Raw genomic sequence first — 26,723 nt, forward strand, 5'->3', positions numbered from 1 at the left:
GTCCAAGGCCAAGGGACATGTGAAGTATCAAGCAAATCCGCCCATCCGTTTACGAGTTATTGATCATAAACGATGTTCACTCTTATTAAGACATTGACCTTGACCTTTGACCTAGTGACCCGAATTTCAATAGGAATCATCTACTTTCCAAGGCACATGTGAAGTACCAAGCCAACCGGTCAATGTTGACGAGTTATTGATCGGAAATGATTTACACACTAATTGTGACAATGACCTTGACCTTTGACCTAGTGACACCAATTTCAAGAGGAGTCATCTACTGTCCAAGTCAAATGCACATGTGAAGTTGCAAGCCAATCGGTCAATCCATTGACGAGTTATTGATCGGAGACGAACTGGTCTACCGACAGACCGACAGACTGACCAACATCCAGCAAAACAATATACCCTCTCTTCTTCGAAAGGGGGCATAATAAAAAGTAACGAAATAGTTTGTTTTCGGTCAATATCGATTTTCATTCAACCGTAATCATATATAATAACTATTTTTAATAGAATCATCATTATTTGAGTCTGGCCACCTATGGTCGAATTAATTAGTCATTTTAATACCACCACTGTTCTACACGACTCGTCATATACGAATTTCGTTCTGGGAAAACTAGGCTAAATGCATGAGCATTAAGTGTATCACAGCTTGGTCTGTTCAGTCCGCACGGTCTAATCAGGGACAGCGTTTTTCTCTTTTATGGAATGTTTGTTAAAACGAAGTCTCTTCTAACCTAAAATACACTTTATGCGTAAAGTGTCTCCCTGATTAGCTTATCTGTGACGACACTACGCAGATGCGTTAAGCCCAGTTTTCCCAGAACAAGTCCCATATGGCGACCGTGATCTGTGTTAAAATATCAGCAATATCACAAGAAGTCGGAGATAAAAGAAGCGAAATTAGAAAATGAATGACAAGTATCTTACACTGTGATTAAATTATTATAATATTTGTTGTGCAAAAGTCCACATTAAAAAAACACACATACAATTAGTTAAATCTTTTATTTATTTAAATTTAACGGCGCTGGATGATTTCTTTGCGTTTGATTGTGTCCGTACTTTTCATATAGCATGCGTTTTTCTACTGTTTTGTATCCTCTGCATATTTTACTTCTGTAAATAAACATGCGAAAACTACTTACACTGTTTTCATTATTCTGCAAAGAATCTAAATTAAACAAACACCAATTGCAGTAGAGTGCGATGTATATATTAACTTTCAAGTATAAAAAGGTTTGTAACTTCTGCACTTGCTGTTTCTTTTCATATTATATATGGGTTTATACTGTGTTTATTGCTACTTTATTTGTTGACTGTAATAAAGTTGTGTTTGACATCGTCTGCATCGTTTACTTCTCTAAAGAAATATGGTTTAAACAAGTGCAACTTTTTTCGTTGTATGTGATATTTCACTTTTCGAAAGTAATATTATGTATTTAATGTATATTGTATGCACACACATCTTTAAAAACAATTTAAAATTAAGATATGAAGATAGCTCATTCATAAATTTCCGGTATTTGAGTAAGGCACAGATGTTTTGATTGTGAAGATAATACTTAATTCGTTGAGGTACACATGTTTTAGATGTGCACAACGGTGTTATTAATACAAAATACAGAAACCTATATTAATTACATATGATCCTTTACGACAAAAAGGCAACACACAAACATAAAAAGAAATAACCAAGCGCCGTGAAAATAACGATAAAATGATTATTCAGACTAATTTTAACAAATAATTTTCGTTTGTATTCATTTGTTGTAAAACCACACACGCATTTTTTTTAATTAACAGACTAGTTATTAATGTATGAATTTTCGTTCTTTAAATAAAACCCAGATTTATAAAACTCTCACACGTTTAAGTTTCCTACAATGTTTGACAACATGTTAATGTTTTTTTCATATATATGGGTGCTCAATCTTTATCTATATTGAATGCGTGTTATCGTATGCGCTTAAGCCAACGTAAATCGTTTCATTGTAGTTGATATATGGTTAACATCTTTAAACAAGTGTTATATACAAACAAACTTAATAATGATATCATATATATCCAGAAAATATTATAAACAAATAAACTTTTACATTCATAAACAGAATTTCTCGTGTGTAGGCTGTTCGTTTTTACCACGGAATAAACAACGTTGGCATTGCATCGGAAGTCACCAATAACGAATGCGATATGGGTAACTGGAATAAGGCGAGAGTTTGAACTTCCTACGTGTATTCCGACTTCTACACACAGCACAAGACCACATCACAATTATTTTTTTTTCAGTTCAAACTTAATATCTGCTTTATTTCAAATTTATAGACAAAACACACGTGTACGGATACACAAAAACACAGCATAAACACACATGAATATATTTGGGATCACCGCCTCTGAACGCTGAATGCACACCCGGTTGTAAGGAGTCCAAACCGTATAATGCACACCCGTTTGTAAGGAATCTAAACCGTATAATGCAAATCCGTTTGTAAGAAATCCAAACCGTATAATGCAAACCCGTTTGTAAGGAGTCCATACCGTATAATGCAAACCCGTTTGTAAGGAGTCCATACCGTATAATGCAAGTCCGTTTGTAAGAAATCCAAACCTGATATTTGGCTCAGAGTCACAGCCAAAACATGTGTTTATAAAGATAAGACATGCGTAACAAAAATGATTCTAGTCAAGAACACAATATAGAATTATATACTATTATAGATTTATTTTAGTACCTGAAAATAATCTGAAACTAAATGAAAACTAAAGGTATGCACCTTTTTCTTGTTGCATCTAAACAATTAACACACACATGTTATATATATATGTGTGTGTACAACAATATGTGGTTACTGCTATCAGTAATGACAAACATTAAGATCAACATGACACGCACCGTCAACAAGAAGCAACTTAACACATTATTATATGATTTATTCTAAGACGACAAGCGTTTGGAATTCTATAGTCAATAAGGGATCAAATGTATTTGATATTCTGCAATATTCATGGCTATAGAAACTTTTTTAAGCAGTTCTGGAATATGTTCACAAGATGTACATATATATGTGCTTTAACGCGAACTAGAAACAACGCATACATATAATTTGCTTCGCATATAAATATTGCAGAAAAAACAGTACATGATATTCAGTATTGGCTATGAAATGAAACTGCTTGGCGTGTTGGAATTTATGGTGTTTGTATACTTTAAATACTTTTACAAAATTGGCATGCATTTCATCAAACATTTTCAGTTTAAAACATTTACACACCAATAACACGTCACAAAAATGTTAAGATTATTTAAACTTGTTGAATTAATGTTTGACAATGCCTACTGTCTATGTATGCTATCCAGGAGAGATATATCATTCTTATTTAAAATGTTCGAGACATACTGAATACAATTGTTCTCGTTATTATCACGTGTTGCAGTCGCATTTATCGACGATTCATGAGTTTGAGGATGGAGTAATCAGAAGTCGCATTGCAATTCGATTAATGATTTCATTGCTTAATGCGGCGATTGCGAGAACGAAGCTTTCCTATGCAACATCGTTAACATTATCATCATCCGTATTATCGTCTTGGACACCACAAATGGCACGTACGGACCAAGGAGATGCGGCATTATACTCACAAATATTGGTTTTACGTCTCCGGTGTAATATTTGGAATCGTTTCACGGCAACGTGATTCAGAGTCCCCAGTTCTTGTTGGATTGAAATGTATTCCTCAGGTGGAATTGATTTTACGCGTGCATCGTTGAAAGAAGCGCAACCGAATTCCAGCTTACACTCAACTGTACGAGTACATGCAGACAGTGTGCCCACAAGTTCGTGTAATTCCGATGGAAGCAATGTCACGCAGTAGATATTTAAATACTTCAATGATTGAGGTAGCTTTATGTCGATATATGTCCGCAAAAATATTGAAAGCTTTTCAAGCTGTTTAAGCGATGACAGTGACTGTGCTATCGTCTCTGCATGCTTAACATTCAAATATCCATACTGACCACTCAGAATCAGACTCTTGATATTCAGACCATGGAGAGCCTTCCACAGACCGGGATAGTAACGAAACACTTCAATACTAAGCGTGTCAAGATGAGTCAGCGATGAAAGTGACTGGGACATCGAGTCTGCATTATGTACGTTTAAATATCCATAATGACCACACAGACTCAGACTCTTGATATTCAGACCATGGAGAGCCTTCCACAGACCGGGACTGTCATCATCCACTTTTATACTAAGCGTATACAAACCTCCATGCCCACCACTCAGACTCAGACTCTTGATATTCAGACCATGGAGAGCCTCCAACAGACCGAGACTGTAATTATTCGCTTTAATACTAAGCGTGTCCAGATGAGTGAGCGATAAAAGTGACTGGGACATCGAGTCTGCATTATGTACGTTTAAATATCCATATCGACCACTCAGACTCAGACTCTTGATATTCAGACCATGGAGAGCCTCCCACAGACCGGGACTGTCATCATCCACTTTAATACTAAGCGTGTCCAGATGAGTGAGCGATAAAAGTGACTGGGGCATCGAGCCTGCACAATTTATTATACTTGTATCCAGACTAAGGCTCTTTATATTCAGACCATGGAGAACCTCCCATAGAACGTCGCACTCTGGAGAAGAAGTATAGCCGTTGTAGTATGCTAATGTTTTCTTAAAGCACGATAATTCTGCGGAATCAATAAATGTACCTTGACAACTGACCTCCGTCAGTATACACACAGCATTTTGCTCGAGTGTCAGTAATGTGCTGAACAGACTGCGTAGCCAGGTAGACGAACATGTAATATCTTCCAATTCAATGCGTTCTATGCAAGGCAGTAGTGGTGGAGGATCTGCACACTGGGCTGGATTTGCACTATTTAGTACAATACACACCGGAAGTGTCGATGAGACCGAACTCGACGAATCTGTAAACATTCACTTTCATTTATAACAGTAACGAACATATTAACTACGTAAAAGTGTTAACGTGGGTAATAATTTGGATAAATTTAAAACGTTTGAACCTATTGCCATACAAAAATACAATACATTGGGAAGTATTACTTAAGGGGTGTTGCTGCAGTTTTGCTGATTTTTTTCCATCTAATAACTTTTGATCAAAATTTATATTTGAGTAATACATACTAATATTATATGAAAAATGAAATAAAAACATAGGGTCACCGGCCTTGTTTTGATTTTATTCACCATTATATAACATGTACTTTTTCATTAAAACTGAAAAATCTCTAATTGCATAAAAATGATTAATAACCTATGAAATTGGCAACATGTAGACATTATATAAGCTGAGATATATCATATACCATTTTATGAAACCACACACTACCAAAAAAATGGAGAACACAAGTTAAATTTTAAGAAATTTAATTTTTATAATTTTTATGTCACCCCAAAACACGTCAATTTTTTCTATTTTAACCACAAAAATGGAATTAAAAAAAGTTCTATCTAATAACCTTTTGCGAAACTGCTCAAATATGTTCATCTACGTATTGTTATCATAAAACAAAAATAAACAAGGGACAAAATTGTCACAAAACCAGGTTTTCATTGTGAAAAAAAATCTGATAAAGGGAGAAAACTCAAACTGAACTTTTGAAATAACCAACAAAATTAACCCCCTTTGTAAGTTTTTTTTTTTAAATCTATTTTTAGTCGTGGCGACCTTGACATTGGAGACATTGACGTGATTCTTTCGTGCGACACACCGTCCCATGGTGGTGAACAAATGTGCCAAATGATTTTAAAATCTCACAATGAATGACATAGTTATGGCCAGGACAAGCTCATTTATGGCCATTTTTGACCTTTGAACTCAAAGTTTGACCTTGACCTTGGAGATATCGACGTAATTATTTCGCGCGACACACCGTCCAATAATGGTGAACACATGTGCCAAATGATTTTAAAATCTGACAATGAACGACATAGTTATGGCCCGGACAAGCTTGTTCCGCCCGCCCGCAAGCCAGCCCGCCCGCATTCGCCAATCTAATAACCAGTTTTTTCCTTCGAAAAACCTGGTTAATTCCTTCGGAAAACCTGGTTAAAAACGGTGGTAACAGCACTTTTAACAGATTTTTTTTTGTTTAACTATCCCTACCGTCTATGTCAAATTTCATAAAATACAGCAATAAGGCGAAACACAAGTACCGGTACATAGACTGTAAGAGATATGCATAAACATTATTGATTGTATACAATCTTAATTGGGATCGCAACAGTTTACAAAAAAACACAACACAAAACTAATTCAATATTTAATCACAAACATAAGACCATACAGTATCAAACTCAACCTTAGTCATCAATAACAGGGACTTGTTGTCAAATTTCGGCATGTTTTGAAGTTTGTGATTAAATGCTTAAAATTGATTAATGTAAACAACAGGACTAAAGAGCTTCAGGGAAAAAACAAGAATGAAATAAAAGAAAGAAAAAAAAGTTAACGGCACCTGCGATCGAACCACTGAGTACCTATTATGAACCTACTCGGTCATTAATTTGTGATGATTCTGATAACAAAACTATTGGGTTGTGAGAATAGCATCGGTGTTGCTATAAATATATCCTCGGTTAAATAAACTGCCGCAACACCCCTTAATACTTTTACATTTTCAATCGGTGCATAAGTATTATATGCGTGTTGTTTATATTTCTTATTACATTTTCCTTATCGTGTATATACTTGTAATTGTTTGATCAGTATTTGAAAACGAAGTATCCAACACATATTCGTTTTTAATAAAATAGCATGATCCAAGGGTGACACCAATATAGATATTTAACAAACTCTTTATAACGCTTTTGACCCCTATTTATTGCACAATTTCAACTGACATCAAAAGTAAAAGATTTATAATTAATTATTGGAAAGATGGTTACACAATAAATCTGCGCAAAAACGTGTCTAATTTAAACATGCAATCAGCACTTCAAAATTATGAATAACATTTTAATATAAATACATATTGAAACTTAAAAAAAGTAATATACTTTGCATGGATTCTTATCACATTGTAATCGACTAAAATCGTAGATATCAAATCCTCAACATGTTAATCACGTTTAAAGAACATGTGGTACACGGTTTAGGTACACGGTTTATACATTTTTACTCTAATATTTTTGATGCTCAGGATTTTGTTTTGATGTTTACTATCATTTATCTGGGTATTTATGTATTAGCCAATGTATAATTACGTAGAGAACATGGACGTATATAACATATTGTCAGTATATGTTGTCTTTTGATGCTTTTATTTAAATAAAAAATATTTCTCATATATCCGTCTTTAAACATGTTCAACACACTTTAAATTGTTAAAATGTTTTAAATAGTTGATTAGCGTTTAAAAACGACTTATTCTACACAAATAATTTTCAAATAAATTTCATTATCTAAGGGAGAAACCCATACAGTTTTATCAAAAACGTTGCATAACAAGAGCACCGCCTTGCGGGTGCAGACCGCTCATCTATTTTCTTTTTAAAGGTGAAGGCACTCTAATTTTTAATCACAAAAGGAGGGGGGGGGGTGGAGTATAGAGGGATGTATAGTGTGGGGGCGTTGACATTTATTACATTATCTTCCACAAATGCGGGAAAAAAATGCAAAAACAATTAATAAATTCGGGGGAGGGGGGGGGTGGGGGTGCGATGGTTGGACGGTATTTCAAACATAAAATAATAAGAATAAATATTCGTGTTTTTTAACCGTTACAAAAAATATTTTGGGGGGGGGGGTGGGGTGGGGGGGGGGTATAGTGTGAGGGTGTGGTGGTCATTTGTGAGATGATCTTAAAAAAAAAATAGGGGGTGAATTCGGGGGGGGGGAGGGGGATTTGGGGGGGGGGGCATTCTTGGGTGCGATGGTTGGACGGTATTGCAAACATAAAATAATAAAAATAAATATTTGTGTTTTTTTAACCGTTTAAAAAATGGGGGGGTGGGGGTGGTAAAGTATAGTGTGAGGGTGTGGTGGTCATTTGTGAGATAATCTTTAAAAAAAAAATTAGGGGGGGGGGGCGGTATTCTTGGGTGCGATGGTTGGACGGTATTTCAAACATAAAATAATAAAAATAAATATTTGTGTTTTTAACCGTTTCAAAAAAACCAATTTGGGGGGGGGGTGGGGTGTGTGTGTGTGTGGGGGGGGGGGGTATAGTATAGTGTGAGGGTGTGGTGGTCATTTGTGAGATGATCTTAAAAAAAAATAGGGGGGGGATTCGGGGGGAGGAGGGGGAGGGCAAGGGGGATGGTTTGGGTGAAGTCTATTGTGGTATGTCAGGTAAGAGTAGTTTTGTCAAAGTATCAATCAAATCTAATCATAAATAAAGAAGTTATGGCAATTTTAGCAAAATTTAATAATTTGGCCTTGAGCTAAAATTTCAACGCTAGATGTCGTATTGTAACATAGACTTAACGAGATACAAAATGCTAGTTTTTATTTTCTTGTTGCACAATATATTCCATTTTAATTTTCTGCAACGATATTTATTTATAGACACACGAACACTAACATGGTACATGAACATGAACATGTGTTGCATTGTCCAACAAAAACAGCATTTTGTATCTTGTTAAATCTATGTTACCAGACCACATGTAGTGTTGAAATTTTGGCTGTTGCAATAAGGAACATTGATTTTGTGTTATCTTTATTTGCGAAATATTAAAGGAAATATTAATTGATTTTGAATGTTTATGGGCTTTTACGAAAAAAAAATAGTTCTTGGAAAGTTATTGATAGCAACAGATGCAACTAAAACTTGCTACAGTGAAAACCTGCCATGCTGCCTGTAAAAATATGTAGCACAGTTTAATAATGTAATATTGGACACAGTGTCCAATCATGTGTAACATTTTTTTTTTGAAAATCTCACTGCTATGACAAATTATTCTTCATTCAGGACCTATTTAACATGTTTTTCAGGTTAGATCTTGATATTGGACCCTGTTGATATTGGACCCTGTTGAGAACACACAGAGGATTATCAGGCTTGCAATTTCTAGTTTAAACCAATTTATTTCAGCTTGATTGCATGGAAAAACACCAATCAGTCAATTGGTTAACGAGTTATTGATCGGAAACAATTTTCCCACTTAGTGTGATAGTGACCTTGACATTTGACCTAGTGACCCCAATTTCAATAGGGGTCATCTACTGTCAATGGCCAATGTTAAGTATTAAGCCAATCGGTCAATTTGTGGACAAGTAATTGATCAGAATCCACTTAGTGTGATAGTGACCTTGTCCTTTGTTCTAGTGACCTCAATTTCAATAGGAAAAATCTTCTGTTAAATGCCAATGCACATGTGAAGTATCAAGCCAATCTGTCAATTCATTGACGAGTTATTGATCAGAAACAATTTTCACACTCAGTGTGATAGTGACCTTGACCTTTGGCCTAGTGATCCCAATTTCACTTGAGGTCATCTACTATCCAAGGCCAATGCACATGTGTGAAGTATCTAGCCAATCGGTCAATTGGTTGATGAGTCATTGATTGGAGACGATTTTCACACTAAGTGTGATAGTGACCTTGACCTTTGAACTAGTGACCCCAATTTCAAAAGGGGTCATCTACTGTTCAAGGTCAATGCACATATGAAGTATCAAGCCAATTAGTCAATTGGTTGACAAGTTATTGATCGTAAACTATTTTCACACTTAGAGTGATAGTGACCTTGACCTTTGACCTAGTGACCCCAATTTCAATAGGGGTCACCTACTGTCCAAGGCTTATGCACATGTGAAGTATCAAGCCAATCGGTCCATTTGTTGAAGATTTAATGATCGGAAACAATTTTCACACTTAGAGTGATAGTGACCTTGAACTTTGACCTAGTGACCCCAATTTCAATAGGAGTCATCTACTGTCCAAGGCCCATGCACATGTGAAGTATCAATGCAATCAGTCAATTCGTTAACAAGTTATTGATCAGAAACGAACTGGTCTACCGACATTAAGACTGGTCTACGGACAGATAACCAGCAAAACAATTTACCCCTTCTTCTTCGAAGAGGGTCATAATAAGTGGAACTAAACCCTTACAAATTCCCCACAGATGTGCACATTTGATTTGTTTGCTTAATATTTTCTCAAATATTTAGATATTACTTTGTAACGATTGTTCTTTCTCTTGTAGAATTACGTATTATTTACTGGTGTGTTTGAAACCATGGGCAACATTTTGATAATTTTTAATTTTCCTATTAGTAAGTAGGTCAGATTCCATTTACGAGTAAAACGAGCTGGAAATCCATATTACCTGCAGTATTAAGATCATCATTCCCGGACATGTCCTCCCTGATCCACTGGTGCTCATCACGCAGGATTGGATAAGTCGAGGAATAATGGATACTTTCAATAATCTGTTGTTGATGTGAATCACCTTCAGAGTTATAATGTGGACGCTGTCGTTGTCTAGCAGCTGCTTGACGACTTCGAAACAATGAATATAAATAAGGACATGAACGCAAATATTGCTCAGATTCTAACACCCTAGGTGCCAACTGGTGCAAACAGAACCGGCAGATCTGGTTTGGTAAAGTTGCATGCTGAGAATGACAACTTTGATGATGTGGTGAAATGCCCTCTAAAGCTGTTCTAGCACTTGCTTGGGCATGCTCAGTGCTGTATGGTACAACCTGAGCCTCAGCGGTGCTTACAGGTGTAAAATGGGTGTTGGAAGCAGATTCTGAAGGGAATTCCGATAAAGGTGCTGGTGTTTGGTTGCTTGCTTGTGTTATTTTATTACTGCAGTGATTGTCTGGTCGTACTTGACCCTTTTTCAAACTTGAAGACAGATTGACCCCATTATTGAATGCCCGTTGATTTCTGTCTTCATCCTGCCCTTCAACTGATGATTGTGAGGAACTGTCTGCTGAATCAGGTGCACTGCCGTGAAGGCTTTGATTTACAATTGATTTTTCAATCTTTTTAATGCAATGTTTTATGCAAGTAAATTCTTTTATAATATGTTCTGATGACGTGTAAGGAGCTTCTGTGCTAACTTCACCATGACAACCGTCGGATTCGTCTGTGTTATGAGCATGTGTACAGCGTTTACAATTACAAAGGCTAAAAGAAATGTTACGATCATCTATTTTATCACAGTCATTTTCTAAAGAGCACTTGTCATCTTCTGCATTTGGCCTTTTAGGTTTATTGTCTTGCGTGACTGCATTTAAAACATGAACTTCAGATGATGTTTCTGGGTCTGAAGAAGGCACGTAGAACATTTCAGTAGTTTTCCTAGACGTATCACAGCAACTTTGATCTTTATCTACTGAAGACACAAATCCTGTAGTCTGGCCAAAAACATTTTCTTTTTGTTGTTCAGAAAAACCTGTTAAGCAACTATTTGCATGCAATATTTTGTGTACAGTGTCTGTTTTTGACATACCGCTTTCTGATTGCAATGATTCTTGTCCGGTGTCTGTTGTTGACATACTGCTATCTACATGCGATGATTCGTGTCCAGTGCTTGTTGTTGACATACTGCTATCTGCATGCGATGATCCATGTCCAGTGAATGCTGCCCACATATTGCCATCTGCATAGAAAGATTTGAATCCAGTTTTTGTTGTGGACATGCTGCTATCTGCATGCGATGATTCAAATCCTGTGTCTGCTGCTGACAAACTATTCTGTTGCCCACTTAATTTTCTTTGCCCTATGTCTATTAAACTTGCAGATCTTTTCATGACCTTTTTCTTAATTTGTTTTATGACCACAGATGGTTTTGTTTGTTTCGTCGCACATGCTTCTCGTTGAGGTACGATCTGAAAATAAATGATCATTTTATAAGTATAAGATTAAATGGGAAAATAAACTGATCAGGAGATATAATCCCCTAAGTTTTCAGAAAATTGCTGAACAAGGAAAATTTACCAATGGGAATAAGTTTGTGAATAATGTAGCTTTAATCTTTTGCATTGAACTGTACAGAACATCAATCTACCTTTGTATGAAGTTAATTTATATCTAAAATGGTGTGATTCTCTTTCAAAAAAACCTTCCCCCAGCCAGACATACATGTACTGACAAGGATACAAACAGACAGCAGTATAAACCCCAAATCACCTTTTTGTAAGTAAAGTACCGGTAATAATAAAATGGAGAAGAAAATGTTTAATTGGTAAAACAAAGTAGCAACCATGTATGTAAATACTGCTAAGATACCAAGAAACTGTTACTTTATTATAAAACATACAAAGCAAATTTGTACCATGCTTGAAAACTACGATGTTTGAAAACGTGGACAGATACTAAAAATTTACCATTCAAGTTAAACCAAAATAAAACACTTAAACATTAATGATAAATGCTAATCCCTTTATGAAACTACTTGAATTAATACAATACTACTTAAAGTTAACATTTTAAAATATCAATTTCAAATAATGCAAAAAGTGATATTGGGTATAATTTAACATTTCACATGACTTTAAGGAAAAATGGCAGATGATATTTCAAAACCGTATGCTTTTGTTACAAAATGAGATATATTTGTATTTTATTTTCATTCATTTAAACTTTGTCAATAACATTTCATATTCAACCATTATGGATTAAAGTAAATCTAAGCACTTTATAAATTCCATGATACATTAAAAAAAAATTTGTTATATGATAATACCTAAAGCATGACAAGTATGCTACGAAATGAAAAAAATGTATTCACACTCACTTAAGTGTCCTATTCCATGATGTTTCTTATAGTATGATAAATCCAACAAAAACACATATTTTTCTTTCCTTTTTTATCACGTTTCGGCTTACGCCTTCATCAGGATAATACAAATAATAAAAGAAAGAGTGAAATCAATACCAAGAATACAGCAGTGTGTTTTATGATGTTTCTTAACAATTGTGGAAATATCTAAGCCAACTGATCTTATGGGAAACAAAATTAATGTAAATGAAATGGTTATAGAGCAGCTGATGACATTTAAAAACAAAAAAGTACATTGTGTAACAACCTGTATACAGGTAGAACATATTCAAGGCATATAATCGAAATATCAAATGCAACATACAAAGACAAAATGCATTTTACTTGGTAAAATTATCAGTTTGATTTGCGATATTATTTTCGGCGTAGCTGAATAACCCAGCTTTTCACAGTAGCTGATCTTGAAAGTGCCCAATACATTTAAATAAATTTTCCCGCCAGTAGGCCCGAATAAATGAATGGAATTGCGTACAGTGGAAACCCTCTAAACCGGATCCTCTCTATACCGGAATCCTCTCCAAATTGTCCGGTCCCATTTTTTTCCCTACAAAACCATGCGTAAAATATCTCCTCAAGACCGGTATCCCCTCAATTACGATTACCGGTCATTCTTTGAATCAAAATTGGGTAATTCTATATGTAATTGTACCTCTGTAAACCGTTCAGGACCGGCTTATTGCACCTCAGAACTAGAGTCACAAACTTGTGAATATCGGATTAAAGACGCTTGAAATTAATAAAGGTGGTAAAAAATTTGGCAAACTGTAAATATCGCAAAACAATTTTAAGAGACTTGGCCTGTGATGTACATATTGATCAATGGAAGTGATAACACTGATTATAATTACTGATAACAAACATAGGGTTCTTTAGTGTGTTTTGTTTTTTATGTAGGAAGCTGTGCTAAATTTTAATAAGCTTAATGTTATTTAATTTTGAATTTTTTATTACAATTATTGCTAATTTAGTGTCATATAAAATGGTGATTTGCATTGTTCTTGAATCAGTTGCATTTAGATATTCAATTAGATTTTCACATTTGAAAGTAAGATAACAAAGTGGTGGTGGTGGTGGTGGTGGTGGTGGTGGTGGTGGTGGGTGGTGGTGGTGGGTGGTGGTGGTGGTGGTGGTGGTGGAGGAGGAGTAGTAGTAGTAGTTGTAGTAGTAGTAGTAGTAGTAGTAGTAGTAGTAGTAGTATGCATTACAAAAATGCAGTTAGCCTTACATTTGGTAAAATTTAAATATATTACAAGGGAGTCAAATGCTATAACAATAAATTTAAACTTATAACATTTGTTTCCCCTGTATATAAGAAAGATATAATAGTGTATTACCTCCCCTGTCCTGCTTATATTTATATTAATCAACAAAATTAAACATTAACACAATATTTAATATACAAAATAAACAAAAAATCTCATATTCTGATAATATTTTACTGATCCACTGTATTTTACTTAAAGGATGATGTTTCATTGGACTGATAATTATAGATTGAGGATTACAGACCAGTTGCTTCAGTAATATTGTTCAGAGTGTGCCCTGTTGGCCGCGTATGCATTCTTGAGTTATCATTCAAAAACCATTTTACTATTTCGAGTCACCGTGACCTTGACCTTTGACCGACTGACCTCAAAATCAATAGGGGTCATCTGCAAGTCATGATCAATGTACCTATGAAGTTTCATGATCCTAGGCCCAAGCGTTCTTGAGTTATCATCCGGAAACCACCTGGTGGACGGACCGACAGACAGACAGACAGACAGACCGACATGATCAAAGCAATATACCCCCTCTTCTTTGAAGGGGGGGGTGGCATAATAAACAATCACAATTTGATGAAAGTGTGTGTTTTTCATTATTAGGCTATGTAATTGACCTTCTGAAAGTAAAAAAGTCAATTTCCCTTCTAAACCGGAATTTCCTCTTGGTCCCTGGAGTGTCCTCTTTAGTGGGGTTCCACTGTATTTGTTAAAAATACCAAAACTGCTTAAAAAAGCAAACGTGCAATCCACAAAAAGCTATCCTATTTACATTAATATGTAATTCAATTGAATTTCTATTTTGTGAAGTAAAGAGTGAAATCAATACCAATTATGCATAGGCTTCTATGAAAAAGGATACAGCAGTGTGTTATGTGACACTGTTAACTTCGTTTTTTAGCGTGAAACAATTATGTCTCTAATAAAAAAGCTAAAGGAATACAGTTTCACACTAAAATCTAGACATCATAACATTTTCTGTGTGTTCCTTTATATTTAGCAGATAGTCAGCGCCAGATCGTTAGCGCGCCAAGGCTATGTTTTCATACATGTTTATTTCATAATTACTAACGTATTGCATTAAGTGCATTAGTATATTTTATTGTTTTGTTCCCATTCGGATATTCATGTTGACCAAAATATTAAACATTGTGTTCAAATTGGTCTTTAAACATGATTCCAGCAGTGGAATCGTGACCTCACTTCAAATGTATTGCATTCCATCCTGCCTGGTTTCTAGGTAAGTCTGTGGTCATTAACGAATTCTTATATAAATGCTATCGCTTTAACTAGGTGAACTGGAATTTTATTTGACCAGAAATATTTTTAATGAAGTTATTCGGTGATAGTTTTAAATGGTTTTCAACAATTCCATGATAAATACTATTATTGATTCAAATAATCTAAGGAGTATTATTTTTCTCCTTTGAATCAAATTGCATACTTTCTTTTTTAAATCTAAGACTATTTTTGTGAAAATTATATTTTTGCAAAATTGTAAAAATAAGTCTTTTTGAGCAGGCTTGATATACACAGTTTCACCTTGGATCTGTTAGAATCTAACGCCTCTCCATACAGGTCAATGCCAATAGGGAGATGGTCCCTATCGCTACCTCTCACCGGTGGCGGGAGACGCTGGGATTCTGGAGCTACAAGATAACAAAAATGCAAAATAACAAACATGCAAACAATTGCTTATGTAATACTTGCTGCTTTGTCTATAGACAGAGAACGGAACTAAGATTTGGAGGTTTGCTAGATGACAAGAATGCAAACATTCATATATAATACTCCCTTATACTCTTTTGTCAATAAAGGTTAACAAAATTAATGTTTTAAAGGGAACAACACAAATACAGGATTAATCAAGGCGCTGAAGGCACTGTAGGTGTTCGCTGTTGTATAAGCTTAGACGCAACTCAGTTTAAAAAATTATGTTATAGCTTTTTATATTGCAAGTTTTAAATGAACACAACCCATTCAAATTCATAAAGAGTGTGTCTTAAAGCACAGGTCCAGATGTGTTTTTTTTAATCATTAATAAAAAATATAATTTAAGCTTCATTTTGGGAAAACAGGGCTTAATGCATATGCATAAATTGTCATCCCAGTACCTGAGACTCTCTTTAAACGAAAAACACCATAAAATCAGAAATGTCCTCCTTGATTAGCTTGTGCACATTGTACAGGCTAATCAGTGTGCTCAGGCTAATATTATTTCACATGCATTAAGCCCCGGTTTCCCTGAAAGCAGCCAATATGTACAGATTTCAATGATAACACTAGACTGGCCAATGTCATCTTACAAGCTGTTAAAACACTATTAGTCATATAGACACACTGCAGTGTACCAGTGGTGAACTATAAACAGGCAGATGTGGTGGTTATCGTTCCTAGCAGATGCTCCTAGCATTTGTCGTCAGCATACTTTTACTGCAACAGGCATTGGTTGTCTTCCATAGCGTAGTTAAGCAGTTAAGCGCATACTGATTTGCAAAACTTGCTCTGTAACATTAGTGTGAGCTAACCCTCACACTAAAAACATGCATTACTCCCAAATTATTCTGAACAAAATGCCAATACCAAAACAGTACCACATATAGCATGTTTATGTGTAGTATCGGCCGTATTAATGAATACATACGAATTTTGGGAGTGAACAAATTAAAAAACATGCATGTGTTATATGTCAATCTATAGTTTAATGTGTATTTTTTTACATAACAATGAAAACTGCAGTTAAATCATAATTGTTTTGACAAAATACTGGCTAGACTTTGTTCCCTGTAGGAATCTGTATCATGTTTTAAGTTTCTCATAATATCGGCCCTTCTGATTGGTTGCTAAGGTTTGTAATTATGCTGGTTTTATTAGTAGTATCTTAATGGAAAATTGAAACTCTTGCACATCGTGTTCTTAAAATATGTTGACATTTTTTTCAAACATAATAGGCATATAAAACATTTTGATAAAGATACTAATAAAACATTAACAAACTAATATAAATATGAGTTATGTCTCAGTTTATCCAGGCCTATTGGTTGGAAATAATCTTCACATTTCATCGGACATTAACAAAGTATTAAAGCCTGGATCAGATAGATATGCAGAATAAGTTAATAACTTAATAGGAAAATATAATATATATATATATATATATATATATATATATATATATATATATATATATATATATATATATATATATATATATATATATATATATATATACAGTGCCCCAGATAAGCTGCGTATCTGCGTCTTTCACCCTATTAAAATGTTTAAAAACGCAAAGAAATACAATATCATGTGTATTGAAAACGCAACATATTTGACTTTTACGCAAATTCGTCAAATTTGATGCGTACCATAGCTTCGATCGAAAATGCTTTGCTTATTTTCTGTATTTTCTCTTTGGAATTATTTTCGTAACGCGGCGACGCTTTTATTCAGAAAGCGCCTGGATGACGGAGCAGGAAATCAGTCAAAGTTATTTAAACGCTCTGCGGACTAGATTTCATAACTTAATTAAAGCGTTTACGACGACATACATGCGTTTTCAATCTGATTTAATCTGTCGCTCATTGTGCATGTATTTGTAAAGCGTCTGTTCTTTCAGTTTCTACTACAATGCGAAATAAAAATGTCTAAGAGGTCGAAAGACATCCGCGATTGTTTCTCCAAAATATCAGTCGATCGCAAACTTTTTGAACCAAGAAAGCAAGAGCCAATAAATGCCGAATCATTCGTGTTAACATTTTTTTAAAGTTTAAAGTTTATATTATGGACTGTTTCAAGGGTTAAAGATGTTATGAAACATCTATTTATTAAAGTTAATTATTTTTTATTAAAAAATTATTGAATCAATACAAGTGTGCAGCTTCAACAGATGTAAAGCAGAAATGATTATAAGGTATGCAATTTTATAACTAAGTTCACCCTATTTCAAGAATTAAATAACCCTATTTTTCAAAATCAATGGGTGAAAACCCTATTTCCCAAAAAATTATCTGGGGCACTGTATATATATATATATATATACATATTATATGTATATATATTAGGGATGGCAACGGTTATTCGGTTAACCGGTTATCCGTTTCTTAAGGAGGTTAACCGTTTACAAAATTAATAATCGGTTACTCTTTCAGAAAACACAATTTTTGGCTGAACGCAATAAATGCTTAAATCGTAAGTTTTGTTTTTATTTAATTTCACTTTATTGGCTAATCTTCTGATCTTATCGCAAATTATCGGCAATTACCACCCTGTGATGCCCCCCCCCCTGGATCTAAAGCGATTAGAGTTGTAAACCATCGGGTGCAGCGTATTAAGTATGAAGTATGTCATTGTGTTGACTTCCATTGCTTGATAAAAATCAATAACGCTGGACACTGTGATTACACCCGATGACTGTTGTTTTAACAACTATTGCAAACTAAAACGCCATAATAAAGACATTGAGTATCAACAGGCCTTAACAACAGAGGTTTGTAAACCACTATCCCAATTGCAAAATATATTTACGCTAATTGACAATTGTTATTAATCAGCTAACTGTTAATGCACGTAATTCTTAAAGGATAATGAGTGTTAATAGAACACAACATAATTCAAACTCGACTGCACTAGCTTTTATTGATCAACATGTAGAACAATAAGTATGTGTAAATGACATGAAGGTAATATTACAACAAAGAAATTAGGTTGCAAGACAATCAACAAGACAGAGTATTTTTGCATATACATGTAATTGTTTATAAACGTATACGCTTTTCGGATGTTTTTTTCATTTATGTGGTACCACGACAGTCGGTTAACCGGTTAACCGCTCGAATACCGAAACAGGTTAACCGGTTACGGATTTACATAGGTTTGCCATCCCTAATATATATATATATATATATATATATATATATACATATATATATATATATATATATATATATATATATATATATATATATATATATATATATATATATATATATATATATATATATTTTATAGATAAATTAATTGTCACCATAACCATCATCAGCTACAGAACATCACCATCATCATCAACAACAGAAACCACAACAACTAGAAATAGCGCGTCAGAGGCCGACGAGTATCCCCACGCCGCATGTTTGACCCAGGGGGCAACCCATGGTTGGTAATGGGGCAATGCATAGTTGAGATTGACCATATTGTCATAAGAGATGTTCAGTATCAATTTGAAGTGAATTGGTGTAGAAATGAAGAAGTTAATGTAAAATAACATATAACAAGAGATGTATTTGTTAGAAACACAATGCCCTTTCCTGCGCCGCTTTGATTTATTAAAAAAAAATCATTTGGCAGGTTCATTACTTACCTTCCTTTAAAGCTTATTACTTTCCTTGGATTTGTTTTTTTTACCTTTGAACTTGAAGGATGACCTTGACCTTTCACCACTCAAAATGAGCAACTCCATTAGATAAACATGCATGCCACATATCAAGTTGCTATCTTCAATATTGCAAAAGTTATGGCCAATACACCATACTGGGGGCATAAAAATGAGTGAAAATCTCTGACCCCGCCCCATCCCAACCCCCATAACTTTTGACCAAGTGGTCATATCAAAAGTTCCAAAAAGTGCAGGGTCGCACATGTGCTCATGGCTACCATGTATTTAAGTTTCAAGGTTGTAGTGCTTATAGTGTAGGAGGAGATAGTGGCCAGGACGGATGGATAGACAGACAGACAGACGCCTGAGATAACCACAATATCCCCACGCTTTTCAAAAAGCGCGGGGATAAAAACACCACTCCCACCATCACGTTCTTTTATCATCATAAATTACAACAACACAAAACTTCCATTACTGCCATTATCTTCTTCGTCTTTGTCATCAACATTTTATCTTTAAAAACATTTATACTCTGTCACTTAATAATTATTATCATTAGCAGCATATAAAACATACTTTATACATCATCATTCTGGTAGTATTAATCACAAGTTTCAGAGCAAAAAGTAAGTATCTAGTCATGATTATCCCTGATGTTTCTGTATAAAAACAAATGGTTTTTTACAAAATTGCAAAATCGATAATCTGGTGATATGAAAAATGCTTCTGAATATGCTGATGTTAACTATGATGGTGATGATGATGACAGTGAAGTTATGTTGATGGTGAATTTAATAATGATTATAATATTCTAATAATGATGATGGTGATTTTGATGATGATGTTGAATTAAGACAATGACGATGATGATGATGACGCGAAATGAGGATATACTAGGCACAATCTGTTTAAGGCGCTTTTGTCACTCTTGAATTTTTACGACAAAAGTTGGGTTAACACATATGTGCAGTTCTACAATATCCTCTGTTTACACAATTAAGAAATAGTAAACTCCACTGAGGTCCCTATGGCATTATAATGACCAGCCAGGCAGCCACAAACCGTATATAGGACCGAAGCTGTAGGCCGAGGTCCATATACAGTATGTGGCTGCCTAACTGGTCACTATAATGCAATTGGGACCGAAGTGGAGTTTACTTTCTTACATTACACCGAAAAGTTTCCCCTTTACCATTGCACAGTGTTGTACGATTGTTTATTGTTTAAAAGAGATACAATGAAGAATTTCTCAGGAATAATAACGTCATTTCATTAAAAAATGACGTCATTTTACAGTAAAACAGTGCAAATTTAGTGGTGTGTAACCCCGAACAGTCCATATACAAAAAATAGTGACCGGTCCATATACTATTAGGTTCCTCCATCGCATTTTACAGACTGAAACCGGTCATATAGATATAGAAGGACCAATATCTCTGAGGTGTAATATTCTAAAATAGCTGTTTTTGTGTTTGATTATTGGAACAGTTTTGATTAGGGAATTATTTTGTGCAACATGTTGGGCAACATTCAAAAGCCTGCCACTTTGTTTGCAAATATTAACAATCACTTAATTTGTGATCTATAAACTGACACCGCTACTTTTAAAATCTGATGAGATCTCAAAAAAACATTTTTCAACTTCTTTTTTTATTTGTCATTGAATGATGAAAGCACAAATTCAATCATTATTTTCAATGAGATAACATGGTACAACTTAGAAAACAAACGTTACATGCATAAGTCTATAACTTCGCTGTAATGTGACCAATACAATGTCAGTCCTGTTGCCTATTTTCCTAAAACAATGATGTACACGATCATTTTAGGCTAACATTTAATCAACTGTTATATTGTTTTATAATGATAAATCGTTTAAATAAATTCACATATTGTCACCTTAGCGCAAAACAGTGATAAGTGACATTTTTTTCAAAAATGACTTTTTTGCATAAAATGATCTAACATTATGTCGTAAATGTCCTAAATAAATATCAGAATGGTATTCCAGTTTAATTGGTACTTTTTAAGAAAATGTCATGCTCTATTATCTACACACATAATTCTGTTCAGTGCAGTAAGTAACTAAGTGCGCGTATCTACTTACTGCACCAATTTTATTTTCATTTAAACTGCTTTGTATTGTTCAAAAAAGTCACAAGTGCACATGTTCACTTATTGCACGGAGTGTATCTAGAATCCGTGCTTATTGCACCAAAAAAGTATTGATTTCCAGCAAAGTTATTTGGTGTAATATAGTGATAAGTGTGATATATCAAGACCAAATGATGACAATTTATTATTATTATCTGTGTCGATACTATTTATTAGCTTAAATAAATTAAACATTTGAGGATTACTTCCAACCCAATTCCCAAATGTTAAAAAAGGCAACTTGATTTAACAAATGCTTAAGTCATGTTATCAACCGATGTTTCTGCTGATTCTCCTACCCCTAGCAATAAAAAGATGTATGTTTTCCATATATATAATGTCACTAAAGTTAAGACACCTTCAACACATAAGTATATTAAACTAAACACGCCAAAAATTGTTCCAGAACGTGTACTCTGAGCAAAGACCTATAAAATAATTGTATTTTATAGGTATTTGCTCTGAGAGCCATTCCAATCAGGGTTACTGACAAAATTTTCACCACTCCATCATACAAACATCTAGACAAACATCCAAGATTCCAGACATTGATAGCACAATATTAATATAACTGGCATGCATTTAGAGGTAAAAGGAAAATGATAAAGGATACTCAATAACTTCATTAAATGAAAAAAACTTCATTCAATAAATTTAAAGTGTGCCTTGCAAAATAAATCTAGAAAATAAATTAGTCACAGACCGTAAACAATGGCAAAAAATAGGTCTGATTTGCGAATGCTTTACCACTGGTCTTATAAAAGATATGTAGCAACATTTTTTTAACAATACTTTCGAATTAATTAATTCATTGTAAAGAATTAATCATGCTTTAAACTGGCAGGAAATTCTTCAAACATTTACTTGGATATTATTGCAGGTCAAAAGATCGGTTAGACAGCTGCATGAGGGAACAAAGTTTAACAATCAAGCTGGAATTCAAAGCCTGTCTCACATTCACAAGAGCAAGGCTTACATGCTGGAGCTGATTTCCATCACTGCTGAAATAGCATCACAATTAATCTCGACAATGAATAGGTAACAGAAAGAAAGAAAATTAATTTGATTGGTACTTACAAATAAAAACATTACAGTTTGCATGTACATGTAAGAATGACACTACTGTTGTATGACACTACTGCTGTATCACAGTGTATGATTGCATGGAAGATTTCTTTAACACGTCAACAAAATACAGAACGTGTCTGCCTCTAATATGGATCTGGTTAATCTGGTTTTGATGAATCACAATAACTGTAAGTAAAGCAAACAGCACTTAACTTTTGTAACGAGTACATAAAGTTAATGTTTCAACTAAGAATTTTTTTTAATTTTAAATTAATATTATCATCACCAAACTTTAAATGCTTTTTATAATAATTATTGTATTTAACCTTTAAGCTAACAGGAGTTTAGCTTAACTTTTTGTCATAAACTTCTAATATACCTGCCTGCAGTAAGAACAGTCAGCTTTGAAATTATGAAAATGATTAGGTTACATACCGGTACATTTTATTCAATTAACAGTGACATTCCAAATGAGACTGAGCCATAAACTGACTTTTACTTAGTAAGCTTTTATAAAATCAAGCTTGTTAATTTTAAGAAAACTAGGTGCTCATAAAAAAACATATATGAAATAGAGAGAATGAAATGAGCTTTAAACAAGGCTATTGTCAAGCAATATGGTCTCCTACCGGCTCAACCATTGTCAGAAATTCCACCATTTTCAGAAAACAATTTTTTTGGTTGCCATAGCAACCACAATTTTTGACATAGGAACAAAATGAAATGACGTGCATAATGTCCATATTGCCATCTATCCATGTTGCAAGTTTCATGAAAAAATATTAAGAACTTTTAAAGTTATCGCAGGATCTAGAAAAGTGTGACAGAAAGACAGACAGACAGACAGGCAGACAGACAGACTCACAGACGCACAAAGCGCAAACAATAAGTCCCCTCCAATGCCAGTAGGGGACAATACGTTTTGTCTTATTTCAGAAATTACACATTTGTAAATAATATATAGGTAGGGGAACACTAGATTCCTTGTCTGAACCCAAACTTAAAATCACAAAAACAAACCAGCCAACCTAATAGCATATCAAGTATTTAACTGTTTTGAAATGAGATTAATTTTGCAGATAAACAAATGTTTTCAAAAGCTTTATAGAAGTCTTAAAAGAAAACAGTTATGAATCAAATTTAATAAATATTGTAATTCCACATGACATGTTTACAATAAAAATCTGGTGAACAGAACAGAAAAATTATGCTTTTTTTGTTTGCAATTTACAACCTTATAAACCATATGATTGTTACATACCTAAAAGTAATAGTCCTTCAACCACTTTCCCATACCGTGGGGTTGTGTGCCCATCAATGTCTGCTTCAAACACTGGTATGAGTTCACTGTTACCACTCAGTGGTTCATCAAAGAACACTATAGACACCTAAAAAACGAGTGAACAAAATACTTTAATCTAATTTTGTCTTTGACACTATTGTTGCAGTATATCACTAGTCAATATGAAAATAATAGATGTTTTTTGGGTGATTTAAATTCTTGAAAAGTAAGAAACATTTCCAGAATGCCATTCTGCTGACATTACTAGTTAAGAAACTCATTCTCACTCTCAAAACAAAGATTATGTCAAAAAGATTTCCAAACATAAAAACTGAACTTTTACTTCACCTTTTCATTTGTGGAGAAACCTTCATCCTTCAGAGATGCTTCTGGTTTCAAGCATTTATTCCGAAGAATGGCTCTTGAACATTTCCTGGGATACTGCATCTTAACGGCACAGTATGTCAACAAGTCTTCTACTGCGGTAACTGTGCTGTCTGCTACAGCCAAGTTCAATGTCCTCTTCTTGAATACTATTCTCACTTGAATTGCTATTCTGTTTGGGAACAACTTCAACTCTAGCTGCATGTTGTTTTTTATTGCATAGTGCTGAAGCAAACTGTTACATTTCATCGGAACATCACGACAAAAAAGGCACATTGTCAGCACATCTAAATTCCAATATGCGCTTATGCGTTCCACCAACTTTTGAACTGGCTCAAGCATATACATTTTAAAAGCCTTTTCTTCATTGTTAATTGGATTCTTGATTTTTAAAGTTTTTTGTTTCTTCAAACCAACATTCAGAGTGCATCCACTTTTCCAATTGTTACCATAGGTTTGCGAAAGATCATCTAACTCATCGATAAGTTTTTCGTTGAAAACAAGTTTAATGGAATTTGCATCACATGCCGCTAGCTTTCCTATCCTTTCACGCAGATAAGCAGTAGAACAACGCCGAGGAACAATAAGCAACGTTTGTCTCATTTTCAATTCATTACTGACTATAGTAACGGTGATTGCATCCTGGGAAGCAAAGTGAAGACTGATAGGAGTGTCGTCACTACGAGTTATGCTTTGCATAGCCACACCCAAACAAATGTCATCTTGAATAATTTGGTCTCTGATACAAAGGTGTAGAATTTGGCCTTTTGTTTCGTCTATGGCTTCAAATTCTCTTGAAAATTTTGTAAGGATTCCCTCTTTTGCTTCCAACACAGATTTGGCGCCATTTAAAGTACATATGAATCGATATTCAATGTCAGCATTTATGCTGTAGACTAATGTTACCTTCATATGACCAAACTGAAAGGCCTGAACTCTTGTCAGGTCTTGATTTTCCCTCAGTTGATCTTCAACTCCATTATAAATAATTCTACCGTCTTTACACAATGCTATAGACTTCCAACCTAGAAATTCCATCAGCATTTGTTTAAACTCATCTACTTTAATGTCAGCCTTCCACAAACCACATATGATTCTTGATAACCTATGTTCGTTTGTGTATGTCTCAATCAGGAGTTTGTTGAAGGGCATGTTTTGTACAATTTTCGGCAAAATGACAACAGTAGTTTTCAATGCTGATCCCTCTGTTTTCATATCAAAATGAACTATCTGCACTTGTTCAGCAGTTGTAGAAAATTGTTCACAAACACATTTCTTTAATGCCTGGTCTGTTAAGCCGTTCTTAACACACAGTCTTTGATCTCTTTGTGACTCTGTGAAAGTCTGCGACTTCCTCATATCAAAAACTTGATACTGGGTGGAGTCTATTGTGGTATGTAAGGTAAGAGTAGTTTTGTCAAAGTATCAATCAAATCTAATCATAAATAAAGAAGTTATGGCAATTTAAGCAAAATTTAATAATTTGACCTTGAGAGTCAAGGTCATTCAAAGGTCAAGGTAAAATTCAACTTGCCAGGTACAGTAACCTCATGATAGCATGAAAGTATTTGAAGTTTGAAAGCAATAGCCTTGATAGTTAAGGAGTAAAGTGGATCGAAACACAAAATTTAACCATATATTCAAAGTTACTAAGTCAAAAAAGGGCCATAATTCCGTAAAAATGACAACCAGAGTTATGCAACTTGTCCTTTTACTGTACCCTTATGATAGTTTGCGAGTGTTCCAAGTATGAAAGCAATATCTATGATACTTTAGGGGTAAAGTGGACCAAAACACAAAACTTAACCAAATTTTCAATTTTCTAAGTATAAAAAGGGCACATAATTCTGTCAAAATGCACGCCAGAGTTATCTTACTTTGCCTGCCCAGTCCCCTCATGATAGTAAGTAAGTGGTTCAAGTTTGAATGCAATAGCATTGATACTTTCTGAGAAAAGTGTACCTAAACGCAAAACTAAACCAAAATTTTCAATTTTCTAAGTATAAAAAGGGCACATAATTCTGTCAAATTGCACGCCAGAGTTATTTAACTTTGCCTGCCCAGTCCTCTCATAATGGTAAGTAAGTGTACCAAGTTTGAATGCAATAGCATTGATACTTTCTGAGAAAAGTAGACCTAAACGCAAAACTTAACCGGACGCCAACGCCAAGGTGATGACAATAGCTCATATTTTTTGTTCACAAAATAGATGAGCTAAAAATACAAGCGTGAATCAATTTAAGAGACGCATTTAAGATGAACTAGCTTGTATGAGGCTATGTTTCTTTTGCTTTTGTATGAGCATTACAATACATACACACGACAAATAGTTATTTATTGCTTTACATCTGCTGAGACGAGTTAAAGGGAACACGAAATTGCGGGACTTTATTCTGTAC

At 34.4% G+C, this 26,723-nt stretch overlaps 2 protein-coding genes across 3 annotated transcripts in view; both read right to left on the reverse strand.

Annotated features, from left to right (window-relative positions):
• Window positions 1-452: 452 nt before the first annotated feature.
• The window catches only part of LOC127836973 (uncharacterized), a 39,161-nt gene continuing 12,890 nt past the window's right edge, over window positions 453-26,723 (reverse strand). Inside the window, exon 5 of the mRNA XM_052363647.1 lies at window positions 453-4,954. Within this exon, the coding sequence (XP_052219607.1) occupies window positions 3,558-4,954 (1,397 nt within the window). The 3' untranslated portion in view covers window positions 453-3,557. The remainder of the gene's footprint in view (window positions 4,955-26,723) is intronic.
• On the reverse strand, window positions 11,812-25,695 carry LOC127836977 (uncharacterized). 2 transcript variants are annotated; one of them, XM_052363652.1, is made up of 5 exons: window positions 24,289-25,695; window positions 23,920-24,046; window positions 22,567-22,588; window positions 15,602-15,708; window positions 11,812-11,844 (listed from the first exon to the last, which is right to left on the reverse strand). In XM_052363652.1, exons 1-4 carry the CDS (start codon window positions 25,681-25,683, stop codon window positions 15,669-15,671), a joined length of 1,584 nt encoding a protein of 527 aa, XP_052219612.1. In that variant the 5' UTR covers window positions 25,684-25,695; the 3' UTR covers window positions 11,812-11,844; window positions 15,602-15,668. The 2 variants fall into 2 exon arrangements, with proteins under 2 accessions (XP_052219612.1, XP_052219611.1); XM_052363651.1 differs by having other exon boundaries at window positions 22,567-22,591.

Source organism: Dreissena polymorpha, chromosome 7 (genome assembly GCF_020536995.1).
Source record: "Dreissena polymorpha isolate Duluth1 chromosome 7, UMN_Dpol_1.0, whole genome shotgun sequence".
In the NCBI taxonomy this organism is placed as follows: Eukaryota; Metazoa; Mollusca; class Bivalvia; order Myida; family Dreissenidae; genus Dreissena; species Dreissena polymorpha.

Excerpts from the sequence above, each read along its gene's own strand:
- LOC127836977 (XM_052363651.1), bottom strand. The coding sequence starts at position 25,683 with ATGAGGAAGTCGCAGACTTTCACAGAGTCACAAAGAGATCAAAGACTG. Across the intron at positions 22,592-23,919 it reads TGAAGGACTATTACTTTTAG|CAGTGATGGAAATCAGCTCC; the intron begins GTATGTAACAAT and ends ATGCTATTTCAG. Across the intron at positions 15,709-22,566 it reads ATGGAAATCAGCTCCAGCAT|CTCCAGAATCCCAGCGTCTC; the intron begins GTAAGCCTTGCT and ends GTTATCTTGTAG.